This window comes from Mixophyes fleayi, chromosome 2 (genome assembly GCF_038048845.1).
Source record: "Mixophyes fleayi isolate aMixFle1 chromosome 2, aMixFle1.hap1, whole genome shotgun sequence".
Taxonomy (NCBI): domain Eukaryota; kingdom Metazoa; phylum Chordata; class Amphibia; order Anura; family Limnodynastidae; genus Mixophyes; species Mixophyes fleayi.
The window spans coordinates 159754551-159775072 of record NC_134403.1 but is presented as its reverse complement, the minus strand read 5'-3'; the positions used below and the strand labels follow the sequence as shown (position 1 = coordinate 159775072).

General features: G+C 40.6%; 1 protein-coding gene across 5 annotated transcripts in view; it reads right to left on the bottom strand.

The window, feature by feature from the left end:
- Nucleotides 1-20522, bottom strand: part of OFD1 (OFD1 centriole and centriolar satellite protein) — a 69810-nt gene that overhangs the window by 44475 nt on the left and 4813 nt on the right. For all 5 annotated transcript variants that reach the window (XM_075194828.1, XM_075194824.1, XM_075194826.1 and 2 more), the window contains 8 exons: nucleotides 12803-12871; nucleotides 12676-12706; nucleotides 11798-11905; nucleotides 7920-8056; nucleotides 6884-7057; nucleotides 5292-5398; nucleotides 4296-4415; nucleotides 2032-2105 (listed from right to left, as the gene is read on the bottom strand). In XM_075194828.1, coding sequence (XP_075050929.1) covers nucleotides 2032-2105; nucleotides 4296-4415; nucleotides 5292-5398; nucleotides 6884-7057; nucleotides 7920-8056; nucleotides 11798-11905; nucleotides 12676-12706; nucleotides 12803-12871 — 820 coding nt within the window. The remainder of the gene's footprint in view (nucleotides 1-2031; nucleotides 2106-4295; nucleotides 4416-5291; nucleotides 5399-6883; nucleotides 7058-7919; nucleotides 8057-11797; nucleotides 11906-12675; nucleotides 12707-12802; nucleotides 12872-20522) is intronic.

The window sequence follows — 20522 nt, the reverse complement described above, 5'->3', positions numbered from 1 at the left end:
CAGGGGTGGGAGGCCCAAGGACTAATGTTGCACACAGGCCCAATCATTTCTTAGAACTCCCCTCGTTGGAGGGCTGCAGATAACTACCTCCTCCTGAAGTGCATGATTTCACCAACCAGAAAAAGGCACACTGTTCAACAAGAATAAAACCATGTTTCCTACCTATCTACCTCTTTCTGGCTAGAGTTGACAATGGATTGTTGGTTAAACAAGGGAAGTAAAAATGTTAGCCTTGAAACACGCACCCAAGCACGCACACAGACACACACACACACACACACACCACACACACACACCACACACTCAATGCAGCAGTATCAACTTCTGAATGTGATCAGCCATGTGCTGAATTGACAACTCCCCCTCCAAAACATCTTTATGACCAACAAAGACAATCTCTCAAAATGCAAGAAAATTAAATATGACAATTACATCAAAATTGGTTTTAGATATATTGGCCATCAAGAGCAGCCAAAACCACAGTGTAGTGTCTGTGGTGAAGCACTGCAAAACATTTGGAGGTTCCCAGTGTTAAAAAGGTTGGGAATCACTGATATAGGGTAACTGTACCAACTGGATAAAGTTTTGTACTGGATCTCTACCACGAGAGACTCAGTGGGCGGATCTAAAGCTTTTAAGTAGAGCCGCAGCGTTGGACTACAGAGAGCAGAACAGCACCACAGGTGATCGGCAGAGGGCCCGGCTACATGCAAGTCCCAGGAACATGCTAAACACACAAAATGGTGAGGTCCCAGGGAAAGGACCCCCACTAAAGTACAATTAGGAAGAGACAGGGGGGGTTAAGAAAACTTCATAAGTAAAAGAGAAAAAAAGATGGTTTCATCATAATCATCAATTTATATAGCGCCCCTAATTCCGCAGCGCTATACAGAGAATTCATTCACATCAGTCCCTGCCCCATTGGAGATTACAGTCTAAATTCCCTAACACACACACACAGACAGAGACTAGGGTCAATTATTGATAGCAGCCAATTAACCTATCAGTATGTATTTGGAGTGTGGGAGGAAACCCACGCAAACACAGAGAGAACATACAAACTCCACACAGATAAGGCCATGGTCGGGAATATATCTCATGACCCCAGTGCTGTGAGGCAGAAGTGCTAACCACTAAACCACCGTGCTGCCAATAATTATTTCAATGGTTTATGCTTAAAACACACACACTCATTTTCAAGCAAGTGGCTTCTTTTAGTGCTGCCCACAATGACTATGACTATGTGCTTCATAGTCATTTGCAAATGATTTCAGCATACCGGATCAAGTGAGTTTGGAAAGATACAAGACTCTCACATCCCCTTTCACTTCCCTGTTCACAACAAATGCATCTGGCACGTAGGGGTGGAATCTCCCCCCGTGTACTATTAATGAGAATGGAGAGGATTAATAATCCTCTTAAATAAATGTCAACCCACTGTAAACAATAATTTACAAATAATTGCATCAATTAGGAATATGAATTTCAAAAAACTATGGCTTTCCCTATAAACACTTCAGTTATTTCAATTTCATTAGTTAAATGATGAAAAATCCTGGGTTTATAGTAATATCAAGTAGTGGATTTCCTTACTCTTCATTTTCTTTTTTAGAAAGCAAAGCTTGTACAAGAATGCCCACATCTCAAAGCAACTTAAGTTCCAGCACTAGTCATCACCAGTCACTATAACTGTGTCACGACAGCCAACAATAGCAAGTGACTACTTAGCACACAGGGAATGAAGAAAAACATTTTCAACATCACAACTGTGTCCACTTGCTGATAATATTAAATGGGGTGTTACACAGCGATATCTCTTTAAATCTCTGTATGGAACCTAGAAATCAGCCTATACATTCAAACAACAGTAGTCATGAATGGTAGCAATACATGGTCAAAGTGGTGTCAGAGAACAAGAGAAACACAAGATGATACAGACATCCTGATTCAATGCCTTTGTGTACTATCCATAATACTAATAAAGACAACTAGGCTAAAGCACAATAGAACATTTCCTATTTATTTACCCACCTCTGTTTTTCCTCTCATCCTCACTGACTTTCTGGGTTTTCTTCAAATACTCTTCATTTAGTTCATATTGATATCTATGATACAAAACACATGCAGAGTATGGTTTTCTACTATTGTCAATAATGCAAACTAAAAGATGACATTATGAGAAAAACAAAACAGGCAATAAATGTCACATCAAACCAAACTCTCTTTACATTGGTCATTATACTAAAAGCAAAGAAGGTGCAGGGAGGAGAGACTGTGCTGTCATGGAACAAGACGCGTTTCGCCTTGTTACTTCATTAGGGGAGTGGTCCACCATATCTTCACAGCAAAGACTGGTTAGATGAAATCAATAAAGATAATTTGTAGTAAAGATACAGGAGCCCACAACCCTGATGAAATAGCAAGACGAAACGCATAAAGTGGCCTCCCAGGATCTCCAGCTGCATCTTTTGGCGAAAGTGGTAACTTGCCCTACTGCAGCATCACTTCCTGGTTCAGCCACGTGGTACACCAGGGGTTGTATGCCACCATCACAACAAGGAGATATCCCAGAGAGGCCTCTCTTGTTTTTAATCTGTAAGTGTTTTTAATAGTGTCAAATAAAGCACATTATTATAACTTACTACTCTATGAGTTGCCTGTCTGGCATTTTATATCACAAGAATATACACTGGGATATACTTTGAATCAGAAGTCCTGCATGCAGATAAGCACTGTAAATTATTTCTCATGTAAGACAATTTAACCAGTGTTGCTACTGTGGTCACATAATGGTTTAGTCTGTGATTTTATGCTCTCCACAAACACTCCTCCTTACTGAAGCCGCTAGGATTCCTCTTAGAGCCGTGAACGAAGACAGGGTAGGGGTGATGTGGACCAATTACAAGCTGGTTAGTGACTGCCAGAGGACAACTCTCTCAACTACTGTAATGAAATTGAGATTTTGTTTGCTTTCTAAGTCCCTCTCAGGGGCATGGTCTATGCAAAAGTCAAAATGCTTGTGTCCGCAGTGATTCTGTCCCTGCTCTACTTTCTGTGGGTGACATGTACACTTTAAAATGTCAGGTGTTCTATAATTAGGGTATACTTTAATTTTAGCTGCTATAAATATTATATTCAAATATCAGAGATTATCTGAACAGAGAGTCTTATTGCTCTACATATTATGAGGATTAGACACACTTCTGTCGACTCAAAAAGTTGAGTTCATCCAAAGTTAGAGAAAATAGTACTACTAGTGTCCATATTTTTATATGAAATAGAAGACTATTTACCTTGACAATGCAATAGCTTAAACAAAGATCATCTCTCAGACACTGGATAATAAGCAAAGATGGCCATTTAAGATATTTTGTTTTTAGAGGTGTTTTCAATGTTTTTCTTAGTAAACCAACTGTGCCAGATGTACTATTAAAGAGTAATGTTAGGTAGATCTCAATTCTCTAAACAAGCAGGACTACCAATGATATAATTGTATTCTTACAACTACATATGCAGGGATCAGGAGTTATACCTACAACTCTTATTTCATTAAAATGATTGACAGCAGCCAAGACAAAATAAACAGCCAAACAAACACATTATATAATGCAGTGCTTCTTGTCCACGTAGCTTAGAGCCACTGAAATGATAAACTCACAAACGTGGTGGTCACTAGATGCCTAGTAATGTGCAGGACATGCTCTCCTCCCCTGCAGCTGTTATTTGTTCTGCAATGTCTCTAATATACATTTGATTACATAGCTCAGGCCTGTCCAACCTGCGGCCCTCCAGGTGTTGTGAAACTACAAGCCCCAGCATGCTTTGCGGCAGACAACCAGTTGATAGCTGGAAGGGCATGCTGGGACTTGTAGTTTCACAACAACTGGAGGGCCGCAGGTTGGACAGCCCTGACATAGATGGAATTACAGAAATTAAAAATACATCTCTTTGTGCTATCTCAAAATAATTACTTAAGCATCAAATTTATATAAAGTGATATACAGTTGTTGATACACACACATAAATAATATATATATATATATATATATATATATATATATATATATATATATATATATATATTATTATATATACACACACATCACATTTGTGAATACTCTTATTTATATATGGGACAATGTAATTTAGCTTTAGTGGTACTTTAACTGCTTGCTTACAACTAAGCTCTTCTGTGCTATTTTTACTATATAAAAAATAGATTTTACATTGTAAATCAAGAGAACGGTAGTTTATATTAAAGTAAATAAGAAATACAAGTAGAAAACTAATCAGACCGTAATAGCTCATTTTTGAGCTTCTGTTCAAATGTATCTTCAATGTTCTTTACTTCCAGCTCTCGCTTCCTGAGCAAGTCATTCACACTTCTGTTCTTCTCTTCCTGTAACTTTTGAGTACTAGAATAAAAGAAGTTAAATCAAAAAGGTGTTTGCAGAACACAGTATAAACATGCACATTAATTGTACAAAAAATACTAACTATATTTACTAAGGATCTGAGAAATCTAATGTTAAAAAATGCTGTCCAATTATATTGGTCAGTGAAAGTGGATATATTAAACCTTAAAGCTCCTAGACTGCTTTGGTAATCATCTTGACATAGTATCAGGTGTCCATCTGTTCTTAACGCCTGGCATCTTTGCTTGTTGTAAAACCCAGTGTCTCCCAATACTAACTGGACAGCTGACCTATTACTCTGCCCCTTTCGTTGCCTCCTGCACAAATGCTTGTGTTCCACCCTCCCTCCTTACATCTGAGATGTAAAAGAATTACCATTATTTGTCTGTACCTTTAAACAGAATAAAACTATGGTCGAATGTAATGCATGCCTGGCCACAGAAAAACAGACCATACTAAATACTTTGCTAAAAAGTTATTTAACAGGAAAGTCCATTCAAATGATTCATTCAATTGTTGGTATTACTAAAATATATTATCGGTTACTTCACAGGTTAGGATTAAATCTATTGAAATAAAGCCTGACAGAATGACATACATCTATCTGAATTCAATCGACATTAATCTTATGCTTCATCTTACCCTACTGACACCTCCTTTAACTTTTCTCTAACCAATGTTAATTTTGCAACTATATATTAAGTTCAGACAAAAATAAATACCGTACATCAAGCAAAAGCCAAGATAAGGTTATGTAGTAAAAAGGATTTCTTTTTTAAATACACATTTGCTAAATAATGATCATTTACACTTGTAATGAAAGTAACTTAACATAATTATCTAAATTAGTTAAATATTAAAATAGTATTAATTTACAGCTCAAATGCTTTCACGCGCTGCCGAAAATCCATTTCTCTGCTTCGCGCCACCTCAATTTCTTTCAGAAGTGTCTGCCTCTGACCATAGATCTCCTTGGATTCAATCTGTCAACACATAAAAAAATAAAAAAATAAATGAAAAGTCTAGCTAAATTAAAATGCACACTATTATTGTTTGGTAGTGAGGAGGCACTCTGTTCAAGTGGCTGGCAACTACTTGATGAAATGCTCAAACCCACAGTTTCTGTCATACCCGATACAACAGTTCTAAAGGTACATACAGACCGCTGGGTCCAGATTTCTACTGGAGTTTTCCCTAAATATTGGGAATAACGCTGTGTGTGTATAGCTGAGAATTAAAAAAAAGCTTTCAAGACAAAGTTGAAATGATCCTAATAATATGAGCTCTAGGGAGAAAAAAAAAAAAAAAAAAAAGGTCGAAAAATGGAAACACCAATATAAAAGTTAAAGTAAAGCTCCTGTATGAGCCATGGCACTGAGCCAAGCAATGTCTAGAATTGAGCAGATGCATCATCATTCTTTCACAAGGAAGTCTCTCAACTGACGTATGTTTGATGGGTTGTGAAAAATGCTGTCTCAGGTGCTGTTCCAGAATATCCCAGAAACACACAGTTGGGTTCAGATCCGGTAACCAAAAATACAAATCTGCGCTTCCTCTCTATATCTGCAAATTGCTGCCACTCAGGGTACTAAAGTAGGGGAACTCCAACCTTATAAAGATACCAGGCCGTGTATATGACCCAAGGCACAAATTGTGGTGTGTCAGTGATAATATATCCTCAATCACAGATAAACATGTGAACTGATAGTAGAGTGGTAATGAAGAAAGGATACCAGACATGTATAATTATAAAACAATATTCAGCATAAGTATTAAAACCAATATGCACAACAGTGTGCTGGCTTCTGGCCAGAAGCAAATAATCCATAAACTGTTCAACAGAACCAAACTATAATAAATGCAACATTGCACAAGTAGATATTTGCCAAAAGGATATAGTTCACATGGATCAATAATGTAGATAGAAGGAAAGGTGGATTTTGTAAGTGCCAGTCCAATATAGATATGACTAAACCTATAATGAATTGTAGGTCTGCCAAATGTTTTTCCCTAAGAGGTCCATGCTGATAACACCTATGCTCATGAAACATTTGCAAGCAGAGTGGTCTTGGTCACTAAAATCCCTGCCACATGCACCCCAAATATCACCTCTGTTCCAAAGTCACTGAAGTCTTCTCTTGCAGCCATGACAGCCATAACTATAGGCAACCAGTGCAGTACAGAGTTTATATACATGATGCTGAACATGTTGTTACTATTTTGGCTGCCTTGTAATTTTTATTTTTAATTTTTATTTAATTTTATATTTTTATATTCAGCATAGCATTTTAAGCAGATAACAGAAGGCAGATCTGCACGTATATGCTGAATGGAAAGATGAAAGATGTGCAGCATTTGTATAAAATATCATCATAAATACATGAAGTCTGTGAAAATATTAAAAGTTTAAATTAACAATAATAGTAAGCAAAGGAGCGCATGTAGTCTGGTGGGTCTCCCGTGCTTACCTCTTGCTGCATCTGAAGTCTCTCCATAGCATTCTTCTCCCGTGACACTAAACCGTCACATTTCAATTGGTAAGTCTTCTCCATCTCTCTCCGTAAATCAGTTATTTCCTTCTGGGACTTTGCGCTTTCTTCCAGTTTTAATTTAGCAATGTCAACATCTTTGAAATGTTGCAACTAAAAAAATAAAAGTGAGCCAGTTTTACTAACTGAACAGTTAATTTTTACTGTTATGTTTATCTTGTGTTAAGGAAACATATTTTGAATATGAGCTATTGAATCAGTAGCTTAAGGCGGGAATGTGCGAACATGATGTATATATTGCACATATAAAGCTAATTAAAAGGAAAAATACTCACCCAATAAATAGGGATTATTTTTAATGTATATTTCTATAAAGTGTTCAATAAAACATATGAACATAGATCATACATCACAAACTAAATTTTTTCTTTACATCTCTATAATTGTGAATGCAATATGCCAGACTGATCTATTTGGGAATGCTTCTTAACAGGTTATCCTATGAAAAGACAACCCTTAGGATCAAACACTTCTCTCTTGCTTCAGAATTTCTTGGCTTTTACCTATTGTATGTTATAGGCTACATTTTTTATTTATTAATAAACATATTCATTATTTTGACAAGTTATTACGAGTTTTTGTAATTCCTAGACAATATTGTGGTGGTAGTAACATACAGTCTTCTGGTAATATGTAAGACGTACTGGAACTCAATGCAGGGACATTGCCGGCACCACAGCATCACCACATCTGTTGTATAAATCAAGCGGCAATAACAAAAGGTTTTTCTTTCTTTCTTTACAATTAGTTATGAAAAAGTTTATCAAATATGTGGAAAATATAATTATATATATATATATATATATATATATATATATATATATAGTGTTGTTTAAAATACAACTTTTCTTAGTGACTTACAACACTGTGCTGGAGACAATATCTGTTAGTATAGTGTGTGGGGCACCACTTCTGGAATTTTGTACGTTTTTACTGAACTATAATACATTCTGACCTTCTGAGACATTTCCAGCTGGAGCTGATTCGCAATATCTCTACGATATTCGGATAGTTTACTTTCCAGGGACTCAAATTTTGGACGTTTTGGAAACATTTCTTCAAACTGTTCATCAATAAATTTAAATTTCTCCACTAAAGAAATGAGAAACAAAGTTTATTAAAAAAAAAGAAAAAAAAAAAAAGAAGGAGAATGGAATAGAAAAAAAAGTAACTTTTAACTTTTGTTGCTTTGTTTGTTTAATATAGGTCTCATACCCACTGGAATTTTAGAATTTTAGAGATGCAGTAAACGCAAACAAATAGATCACGTGGCATTCCGATAAACGCTGCCACAGTGCAAGTGAAATTCCAATGGGTATGGTAACAATAGAAAAAAAGAAAAACACACAAGTGGGTATGAACCAGTACTCAGTGAAATATATTACTCAATAAAAGGTAAATGCACACAAAGAAATCATACTTTGTTACTTAAAGTAATGTGAACGTTTCTACCACAATCATCTGATAATTATCTTTCATCCAGAAACCGGTCATTCAGAAAGTTTAGAAACACTGAAAGAAGGAAACATAACTGCTGCTGATGGTATTCTCTGAATCTGATTGGAATAATCATCATCATCATTTATTTATATAGCGCCACTGATTCTGCAGCTCTGTACAGAGAACTCATTCACATCAGTCCCTGCCCCATTGGAGCTTACAGTCTAAATTCCCTAACAGAGACAGAGAGACAGAGAGACAGAGAGACAGAGAGACAGAGAGACACACACACACATGCAGAGAGGGAGACACGCAGAGAGGGAGACACGCAGAGAGGGAGACACGCAGAGAGGGAGACACGCAGAGAGGGAGACACGCAGAGAGGGAGACACGCAGAGAGGGAGACACGCAGAGAGGGAGACACGCAGAGAGGGACAGACTAGGGTCAATTTTTGATAGCAGCCAATTAACCTACTAGTATGTTTTTGGAGTGTGGGAGAAAACCGGAGCACCCGGAGGAACCTCACGCAAACACAGGGAGAACATACAAACTCCATACAGATTAGACCACGGTCGGGAATTGAACTCCAGCGCTGTCAGGCAGAAGTGCTAACCACTTAGCCACCGTGCTGCCCACAGTGGATATACTATATTAGTAAAACCCCCCAAACACAAGGCCACTTCACACATTACAACTTTTTGCATGACCTTATTGCTTTTGATTTTGGGGGGAAAAAGTCAGGATAATAGCAGTGTCACTGTTGCCTTGTATTCACGCACACAGTCTCCTTTAAACTTGTACTTACAGCCATATATTATATAGTACAGTGTTCTCCCCAGAAAAATTTGCCAGCCGGGTGGCTTTAAGAAGTAGCTGGGTGGGGGCAGTTGTAATACTGTATAATAGTATTGAAAAATGTTGGAAGTTATTGCCCACACCTGCCAGGACTGGTCAGACTGGTGGTCAGTGGTCTAACACACTACTGGCTGTAGTGCTCACATAGTGCCTGTTCTAATACGAGAAACATTGGTTTATTCTATTATAATAGGACTCTGTTGGGCTCCAAGAGCCAGGTGGAAAATGAAAACAGCCGGATAGAGCACCTGGGAAAAAGATGTTGGGAGAACACTGTACTACAGAGCCTGCCTATCACCCAATAGTAATTGGCTTATCAGACGCACATACATACAAATGTAATGGTCCAAAAATGAGGTATTTTTGTCTCAAAATTAGGGCATACTCTAATAAACATCTGTTTTATTTCTTATCTTTAATACCTGACCATACTAGAAATCATCATACAGTTTCTATAACCTCCAAACTACTTGCTATATCTGCGGCAGCCAGAAAAGGCATTCTGCAAATGTGGATCCATAATTCCACTATTTCTGTATTCAAAGAAAAGCTGTTCCACATTCAAAATGGATTGGTTGGAGACGTTACTACAAAAAGAGGAACAGACCCAAAAGATTTTCAAGATATTTTCCTCCCCACCCTTCCACCCTCTACAAAGGGAGAGATTCAGAGATGCTCTTTATGCACCACATGGACTACACCTAGGTACCCAAGATCCCCCAAAACAATTGTACACTGTGTATAACCAGACGTTTCCATCTGCTATGCCAACTCTCAGCAGCCAAAAGGTTTTCATTTAAACTTTATAGCTTAATTACTTATCTTTATTGGGCCTGGCATGCAAACAAACGCTAATGTAATAATACAGGTGACCCAGTTCTTCCCGTTCGCTCTACCAATCGTGGACTTTTCTATTGTTAAGTAATAATATCTTTACAATCTTGTTTATGAACTCCGGGGGGTAAATGTATAATTCTCCGCATTCTGCAAGTCGCCGGAAATTTAAAGCGATGATGGCTTGTAAGACAAAGTCGCCGATTTCCAGCAATTTGCAGAATGATACATTTACCCACTGGTCTAATATTGCAAATCTTTACATGAGCTGGTGATTTGAAACTCATTTCTGTACCACCTTATATTTCAATGAAAAAAATAAGTTAAAGAAAAAAAACAAACACGTGTGCTCTGCTTGACCAATATGCATCGATCGTCTTCTGTCCGTGCATGACTAAAATTGGGAGCTCCACCAATGATATCCGGTACAGCATATGCTCTAAATTTTTTCTCCCAGATAGAAATCTTTGCGGGTGTAGACTGCACAAACAAGTAATATCAATAATAAAAACAGAGTGGTGACGTGTTTGCACACATGCTGCGGATCAGATAAAATAATCTGTTGAAATGAATCTTTGTGTGTATACTGCCAATGGTGGCTGTGGGACTATTATTGCTTAAAGTTGTTTTGCAGCTTCTGCGTGTGGGCAGCTGGGCGATTTAACAATATATTTGAGTAGAATTGAAAACCATCGGTCAAGATGAACCCAAAATAATGCAACAAAAGAATGATCATAAATTCTCCATCAAATCCAATACAGACAAAAAAAAAAAAATCTGAAAAAGAACCATGGAGAGATTTTAAATAGCTGGACCAAAGACAAGTTCAAAGTCCACATACAATGCCATGCCATGAGACTAACCATAGATGAGAAAAATAACTCAAATTTCACACAATTTTTTCTACAAAAGGTTATTTCTGACAGCATAAGCTATGGAAGCCAAGGTGGTGCTTTTCCACCCCAAGAAATTACATTTCTATTCATTCTTGTTGAATAGAGCATGATCATTATCCAAGTGCACTAAATTTGATCACTTTGTGCTTAGTAGGCAGATGTCCATGTTCAACATATGAAGTTTGTGTGCCTACAGATTGGTCAACTTTGTGGCTACATTTAGAACGGATTCCAGAATAGAACTCCATGCAAGGAAGCAAGCACAGCGCGGTTCAACTTATACAACAATTTGACAACATTTTCAGCGGGTGCACATACCTGATCTTATCATTACAAACTACAATGGCAGCAGTTCAAGTCAATTTTTTAAAGGTAATCAATAATTTTGGATGCATTTCTCCTTTGAAATTATTCTAGTAGCAAATAGTGTCCCACAATGAATCACTTTATGCACACACCAATGTAGCTTGCCTGCTTCCTTTAAGGAAATTTCCATATGCAACAATATCAGCCTGATAAGGGATAGATACATTTCAAATAACAGTGCAATCAGTTCAATATATTTTGTGATCTCATTATTCTATATAATGTTTAATTACAGCTTGCATTTATGTTCTCTTTCAGCATGAGAACAAATGCTCCCCTGAAAACTCAGTTCTATAGACTGATGTGCGGGATATCATCCTCTATTAGGTTCCAAATATTAAACAAGCACAACACAATAAAGAAAAGCTATATACATGTCTTTGTATGATAAAGTAATAAATCCAACTGGAAAACAACAGTGATAATAGAAATAGACAATACCAATGGACTCCGTGTAAGGAGATGTTGTAACTGTTTGGGTATCAGCATCTCTGCCATCTATATGGAGGTGGTAATCTATCAGTTCTTTTAGGACTTGTAAAAGGAAACCTGCAAAACACAATAAATAAATGAGCTATATAGATCTATACAATTATAAGCTATACATGATAGATACTTATATATGATTACTCACCATATAAAAGTGAATAGAATGTTATGGCAACTTCCCTTCCTCACACTGCTTATATTCCCCAGCGTATCCAAAATTACATTTGTGGAGATTTAAAACAATCATTTTACTCCCAACAGGAAGGACAGCAAACAAACTAGAGTTTCCATCCTTCAAATGACTATGGGCTAGATTTACTAAGCTGCGGGTTTGAAAAAGTGGGGATGTTGCCTATAGCAACCAATCAGATTCTAGCTTTCATTTATTTAGTACCTTCTACAAAATGACAGCTAGAATCTGATTGGTTGCTATAGGCAACATCCCCACTTTTTCAAACCCGCAGCTTAGTAAATCTAGCCCTAAGTGTCTGTTTTGTCTCCTACATGCTCTCCAGCAACTTTTACTAAATAGATATCTTTTTACTTCTATATTGTTTTTGTTTTAGAAGGTGGAAAGCCCCTTTTAGATTGTAGGTAACAGGTGTGGTTGCGGCAGACAACTTGGAAGAAAGGTATGATGACTCAGGGTATAGTTACTGCAGCAGTGCCACCACCTTGCTAAGAGGTCTCACCCCTGGCACTGACAGCTAGACAATACAAACCTTGGCATCAGGTGAACACGCCATTATATTTGTAAAAGATGTTACAGATCACTATAATTTAATACACTTTTGTGCTCATAGACACCAAGAACAAACATATACTCATACCTTTTGCATTACTATTCTGAAGAGTTGATGTCTGTAGGAGATAATAAAAAAACAGGACAAGTTATTAAATATCTAAAACCATTAAAAATCATAGTGTAGAATGTACACAAACACAAACAGACATTACCAGAGATTTGTAGAGCTTGGATTTTGGGTTGATTTTCATCAGCTGCATTAGGTCGTTTACAGAGAAACCCTTTGGAAACAAAATACAACAGATTTCATTGTATAGCAGTGACTGCACACAACAAAGATAAGTAAAAAAAATATATAACAATCCACTGATAAAAGTGCGGACAGCTCTGAGAACAGACAACATACAGAGTCAACTGCTGACTTGTACAGTAGTTCAGTCTCTAGATTACTACAATACAAACATTCCAGTTGCACAAGTATTAGGATCTCCATAACTGTAAATAGTGCAATTTCTCAGTTTCCCATAAGGTTTATTTAATAAAGTTAAAAAGCAATATATATTTATAATGTTTATAGAAAGGCTTTCTATTCAGTATGAGCAGCAAATAAAACAGACAATTTAAAACACCAGCATTATTCTTTGTGTCATCCAGATAAAACCTTCTCCTATGTGTGTAAGCTAACCATTCCTGCGCCCAATCCCTTTTCTGACTGTCAGTAGGTTTTCTTTACAGAGCTGTGAGGGAGGACCATCACTGCTGTGTGCAAACAAACTGTCTTGGACAGAAATTTCTTTACCAAAAGATAAAACATTTACTTTTCTCCATACAAAACAAATAAAGAAAAACGTATCTGTAAAATACATTGAACACCATTAAATAAAATAAGGATGTGGGGATGTATGTTGGCAGTAACAGAACATTATACCAAACAATAGCCAGCATATAATTACCCTAAATACTGAACATCATTGCACATAAATATCCTGTCTATTTTCATCACATATAATATTGGCCCATGTCCCCTTCATATCAAATATATTACCAGCTTGTGTCCCCCATCTTATCTGTGTTATTAAAATAGGTTCCCTAAGATTAGAACTTTCATATGACACACTGTGCTGTTACTGAGGCCAGAAAGGCTCTATAATGAAACCAACGCATGGCTCTGTTTATGGTTATAGTGCACAATGTTCGAACACGATGCCTGGGAGTTGTAATTACACATGGTTCCCGGCAAAGAACCCGGAAAAAACAATGGAGAGCAGACTGTAATTCACAGCCATATCAGCTGTGGAGGGAAGGAAGGAGCATAGACAAGAATTATGCTCCTTTTGCCAGTCTAAAATATTACTAGTCATTAAAAGAAATTATTGCATTGATAAGCTAAGACAAGATGCATCTTTTTAGGACAAGTACCTCTTAATGATTGTATAGAAGGTGTCGTCTTTGTTTTATAACGTTTTTTGGTTCTGAAAAGATCAAAAACCCTTCAAAGGAAAATAAATAATTAAAAAAAATGGGAATTATAGCAAAGAAGAATATTTTGGTACTTACTTCAAATCTCTTTCTCTGAATCCATCTGGGAGACACTGCTACCATGGGTTGCATGAGGACGCACGGAGTTCCCACTTAAATAGTTAACTAAACTAACTGCTGCTGGCTCCTCCCCTCTGCAACCCCTGCAAACCTCAGTATAATACAAAAGCACCAAGGAAGGAACCAATCAAACAGCATCCAGAAGAGCAAAAGGGAGGGAACGCAGTGTTCCACATATGGATTCAGAGAAAGAGGTTTGATGCAAGTACCAAAATCTTTTTTTCTCAGTCATTAATCTGGGATCACTGCTACCAGGGGGACCTTCTAAAGTAGTCCCTAAGGGGGGGTTTTGCCCGGGAACCTCTGTACGCAAAACACTGCGGACAAATGAAGTATCTGAAGCATATTATAACATTAAATTGGTAAAATCTGGTAAAAGTGTGAACAGAGGACCAGTTAGCAGCCCTGCACAACTGATCCGCCGAAGCACTGTGACAAGCAGCCCAGGATGCCCCCACCGAACGCGTGGAGTGAGCTGCGAGTCTCTATGGCACCGGCCTGCTAGAACTCACATAAGCTTGCTGGATCGTAGATGCAATCACACGGGCAATGGTTTGCTTGGATGCTGGCTAAGCCCTCTTATGGTAGTCATACAAAACAAAGAGGGAGTCCGTCTTACGAAAAGCAGAGGACCTATCCACATAGGTGCGCAAAGCCCTCATGGAAAGCTGGTACCACTATATCCTGGTTCACATGGAAACCAGACAACATTTGGTAGAAAAGAAGGCACCGTCCTCAAGACCCCCCTGTCTTCATGAAAAATAAGGTAGTGAGCTCAACGCGATAAGGCCCCGAGCTCTGACACCCTGCGTGCTGAAGCAAGAGCTAATAAGAGTATTACCTTTCAAGTCACAAATCTGAGTTCAGCCAAACACAGAGGTTCAAAAGGAGGCTTCTGGAGAACACCCAGGACCAAATTGACATCCCAAAGCGCTATCGGCGGAACGTAAGGAGGATGAATGCGCAACACACTCTCCCTGGAAGCCGGCCACAACTTCTGGAAGAATAGCCAAACGGCGTTGAAAAAAAACAGATAATACAGAAACCTGAACCTTGAGGGAGCTAAGATGGAGCCAAACATCCAAACCATCCTGGAGGAACTCCAATAAATGAGACAAGCGGAAGGAAGACGACTGTCAAGAACGAACCTCACACCATTTAACATAAGCCAGCCACGTCCTATGGTAAATACTTGCCGAGGACGGCTTCCTGGCCTTCATCAAGGTATGCACGACACCGGAAAGGAACCCCTTGCCCCGCCAAATGCCTGCCTCAACAGTCATGCCGCTAAAGCTAATTGAACCAAGTGAGGATGATGAAAGGGTCCCTGTTCCAGTAACTCGGGCCTGAGAGGAAGGAGCCACCCGGGTCGTCTGTGCGCAGAAGAATATTGGCATACCAAACCCTCCTGGGCCAGTTTGGCGTAACCAGAATTACCGGATGGCCCCCCAGACCACCCCGTCGAAGTACACACTGAATTATGGGAGTGGGAGGAAACAAGTACCCCAGATGAAATTCACAACAAATGGTCATTACATCCACTGCCGCTGCCAAGGGATCCCTGAACCATGCGCAAAACCTTGATACACGTCAATTGCGATGAGGCCATCAAGACTATGTCGGGGAGGCCCCATCTGTCGACTAGATCCTGAAAAACCTGAACGATGCAAGGACCATTCTCCTGGGAGAATTGCATGCTTGCTCAAATAATCTGCCTCCCAGTTGTCCATCCCTGGTATGAACACTGCGGATATGGCTGGAACTAACTTTTCTGCCCAAGACAAAATCCCGTTCGCTACTGCCATAGCGCCTGTGCTTCTTGTCCCGCCCTGGCGGTTTACATAGGCCACTGCCATGGCGATGTCCGACTGAGAAGATATTGCGCCCCTGAGGAGCCAGGAGGATCGCCTACAATTCAGGGACATTTATTGGCAGGGAGGCCTCCCTGCTTGACCACAGACCCTGTAGGCGAAGATGAAGGACCACTGCCCCACACCCCCTCAAACTGGTGTCCATGGTCACCAAAATCCATGACCATGGAACGAATGACCGACCCATCACTAAGTGCTCTGGGTCCGCCCACGACTGAAAAGAGAGACGGGCTGTCCTGGACAACTGAAAACACTGGGACTTGAGATGGAATAGAGATCCCAACCATTGGCATAAATGGTCCCACTGAAGATCCACGAATGGAATCGGCTGTAAGAGAGGGTCTCGAATGAAGAGACCATCTGACCCAGAAGCTTCATGCCCATCAACATGGAAGACCAAGGAGACCGGAGAAGCCTCTGCACCGAGGTCCTGATTACGGAAGCCTGGTTTTCCGGTTGAAAAACCTTCTGCTGACTGGTGTCCATGAGAAGGCCCAAGAACACCATCCTTTGAGACGGAACCAATTGGGACTTCGGGTAATTTATTACCTACTTGCGATGTCCCAGAATCTGAATGGTCAGAAAAAGATGTTGATTCAGGATGTTCTTCGCAGGAGCCTTGATAAGGAGATGGTCCAAATAATGGATTATGATCACACCCATGGCTCGCGGATGAGCAGCCATGACCTTTGTGAACACACAGGGCGCTGTTGACAACCCAAAGGGAAGCGCCCTGAACTGAAAATGATCCCTCCCTATCATGAGCCAAAAGGAGAGACCAATGCCCCTCCAAAATGGAAATGTCGAGATAGGTGTCTTTGAGGTCTATCTACGCCAAAAACTCCCGGGGTTCCAGTCCATTGATGACCGAGTGGACCGTTTCCATCCGGAACTTGTCCACCTGCAAATGCTGATTGAGTCTCTTGAGGTTTAAGATTGGCTGAAATGACCCATCCTGTTTTGGGACCAGAAAAAGTTTGTTTGTTTTTTAACTTTTTATTAGAAACATCTTTTTCAATAGAAAAGGCATTACAGAATCTCGAGAGGTTAATCAGTAATAGATAACACGTGTTTACATACAACAGGACACTTAAACACTCTCATGGTTCTCTCCTATTCGGGAAATAATTGTATATTTATCTAATACAGTAAAGATGTTGTTTTAACATTTCAAAATTGTAGGGTATAGAGGGGAGGGGGGGGGGGGGGGGTGGGGAGTCATACAGGGACCAGAGGCACAAATAGATTTTAACAAAATCCCCGACCCTTCTGGGAATCTGGGACTCAGCAAACGACTCCTGCTGAAAGAAGAGAATTGACTGCCCGAGTCAAAGCCCTTTGTTTCAGCGGATCGCGAGGAAGAGAAGTTGAGAAGAACCATTTGGAAGCCGGACCCAAAAGGTTTATCACGTATCCTCTGAATATGATGCCCAAAATCCAGCTGCCTCGTGAAGACACCGCCCACTGGTCTCTGAAGAGTTGCAGACGGCCCCCTACCCCTGCGAGGAGAGGGATGTTCCCATCATGCTGGGGACTTGTCTGGGGATCTTGGAAGTGGAGCGCCTCCTGGGAAAGGAGCCCCTTCCCCTGTGAGACTGCCCTTGGAACGAAAAAGGTCCACCTCTCTCTGACGACTGACCCCTGCCAGAGGTGTGGCCTCGAAAGGACTGCCGAAAAGAACTGAACCTAGGTGGTCTGGCACTAGGAGAATTCACTGGCAGAATATTACTCTTTACAACAGTGAACTGGGAAATCATAGCGTCCAGATCTGGACCAAATAAGACCGACTCAGAGTAAGGTAAGGACTCCAGCAACTTCTTGGACTCTGCATCCGCATCCCAAGTGCAAAGCCAAAGGGCCCTTCTAGCCGCGACTGCCGTGGCAGAAATAGAAGAAGCCACCGAAGCCGCATTCTGGGCCGCTTCGTAAAGATAGCCTGAGGCTTCCTTCAAATGGAGAGCTAAAGGAAGAAGATCAGAACCCTGAAAATCTGCCAATTGGTCAGCCCAGGTTTCCATGGCTCTGGCTAACAACACAGATCAGAACATGAGCCGGAATGAAGAGCCTACTGCCAAAAACATGCTCTTAAGGAAACTTTCAGCCTATCTGTGGGGTCCCGTAAAGCCGCCAAGCTGGGCACCTGCAACGTGGTATGTAGGGCTAACCTAGCCACCGGCGCATCCACCTTGGGAATTTACTCCCAGGGCGAGGCATCCTGGTCCTGCAGTGGATAAAGCTGAAGGAACTTGCGAGGGAAAGAGAATTTCCGGTCTGGAGCTTTCCATGCGGACTCCGCAATCTCAGACAGCTCTGAAAAGGAAGGAAAAAACACAATCTTCGGCTTTTTTCATTTAATAAGACCCTGAACTGCTCTGCTCCTCTGATTCCACCAAGTCCAGTTCCTGACATACAGCTGACACAAGGTCCTGTAGCCCTTGGTTCCTGGCATTTTCCTCCCAGTCACCCCATTGGGCAGAGTTAAAATCCTCTACTAGCTCCCCTTCTTCCTCGAAGGACCCCTCTGAGCCTGAAGCCGAAAACAGAGCATGGGATAACCTAGCCCACTTGGCCCTGGGGAAAAGCAGCCCAGGGGAATCCAGGAAGCAATTTAAACGGCCTAATCTTCTCCCCAGGGAAGAAGACCAAGCCAGCTCCCTTTGGGCAGCCTGAGGGACAGGGAAAAAACCTGGGAAGACGCCGCCATATTAACTGCCGAAGCTGGGTTAGAAAGTCCCCTACTGCTGAAGAATACGGAATGGAACGTGCGGTGGGGTCTGTCCCACCGGAAGTTTAGCAGAACATATTGAACAGACATAAACTTTGACGCGATTTACCTTTATCTGACATAACAAGCAGTAAGAAAAGAATACACACACACACACACACGGTGGGTAGGCAACAGGAACGGGGTTTTGCTAGGATCTGAATCTACAAAAAACCGTGTCCAACAATAAAATAAGTATCTCTACTTAATTGCTTTACTCTCTTCTTTAAACGAATATATATGTTCTTTTTTAAACTGAGGGTAAGCTTAAAAATACTAGCAGGGCAGACTAGCCCCTCTAAAGATGTGTAAACTTAAACCACTGAATATACCCTAAATTTAACTCCCATGATGGGGAAAATACACTAAACAACCTGACTGCGTGTGTCACACAAATTAACCAACTAAGAAATAGACACTTAGGGCTAGATTTACTAAGCTGCGGGTTTGAAAAAGTGGAGATGTTGCCTATAGCAACCAATCAGATTCTAGCTGTCATTTTGTAGAAGGTACTAAATAAATGAAAGCTAGAATCTGATTGGTTGCTATAGGCAACATCCCCACTTTTTCAAACCCGCAGCTTAGTAAATCTAGCCCTTAGGGTAAGGAAGGAAGAAGTCAGCAACAGCGCACTTGTTTCTACTCACAGAGCTACTTGAGGAACCTCCGTCATCCTCTGAATTCAAGGGTAGATTTCGTGCTCCTGGGACATAACAATTTGCAGGGGGAAAGCCTCCACTGCCCCCCCCCTTCCCCATCCCAGACTCCTACTAACAGCCAACTGCAGAACGGTACACACCTTCTGTGTCATCCACTTGTTGTCCAGCAACAAAAAGAAACATGCCCAGTGTTTCTGCAGTCTGACCTAGTCAGGCACTGCCGTGGACTGGCTCCGCGACCGGAGATTCAGGATTCCCCCTCCGCCTTAGCGGGTAACATGGTATCTCCCAACATGTCCAGCTTCCAACTGACTGTGCTCTCTCTGCCTGTCGACAGTGCCGGTCCCTGAGTAACGGTGGTGACAGCACCGCAGCGAGCGGCTGCTGTAACCCTAAGTACACTCCCCAAAAGCCTGTCCGTGTGGGCAGTAGAACAAAAGGTCTTCATCCATCCGTCCGTCTGGACCGCTGACCTAGCAGATAACAGGTGGCCCACACCACCTGTATCTTTCTACACTATACAGATATAAGAACTAAAAATAAAAGAAACGTACTGTGAAGATGACTCAGACAGGGTTTAGAGGAAAAATATGATGATTTATTCTGCAGAACAGGATTACATAGAGCACGGCCCCTTAACAATAGCAGGTCCAACAAGTGAGGAAATCAGTTCAAAGAAATCCAGTGAGATAGGTTCCACAGGACATCTCTGGCAGAGCATCACCTCTTGGCCAAAGTGAGTCACATACATATCCAGCTCCCATGGTAGCCTCTTTTATCACCTCCTAATCCCACCTTGGGAACTGCCTGCCCAGGGAAGTTGCAAAAGGTCTTGAATGGTGGGCTTCTCACACTATACAGCCCCCTCCCCTATCTGCCCAGGTGTCTTCCCTCAGTTTAACAGAAATAACAATGGTAGCTTCATTCACTCAACTCCTGAGTGTTCCCTGTGGAGGTGGAATTTAACCCCTGAAGTACTTTTCCAAGGAGATGTTATAGTTCCATCAGTGATACTTCCTGATAACAACATGGCTAAAGT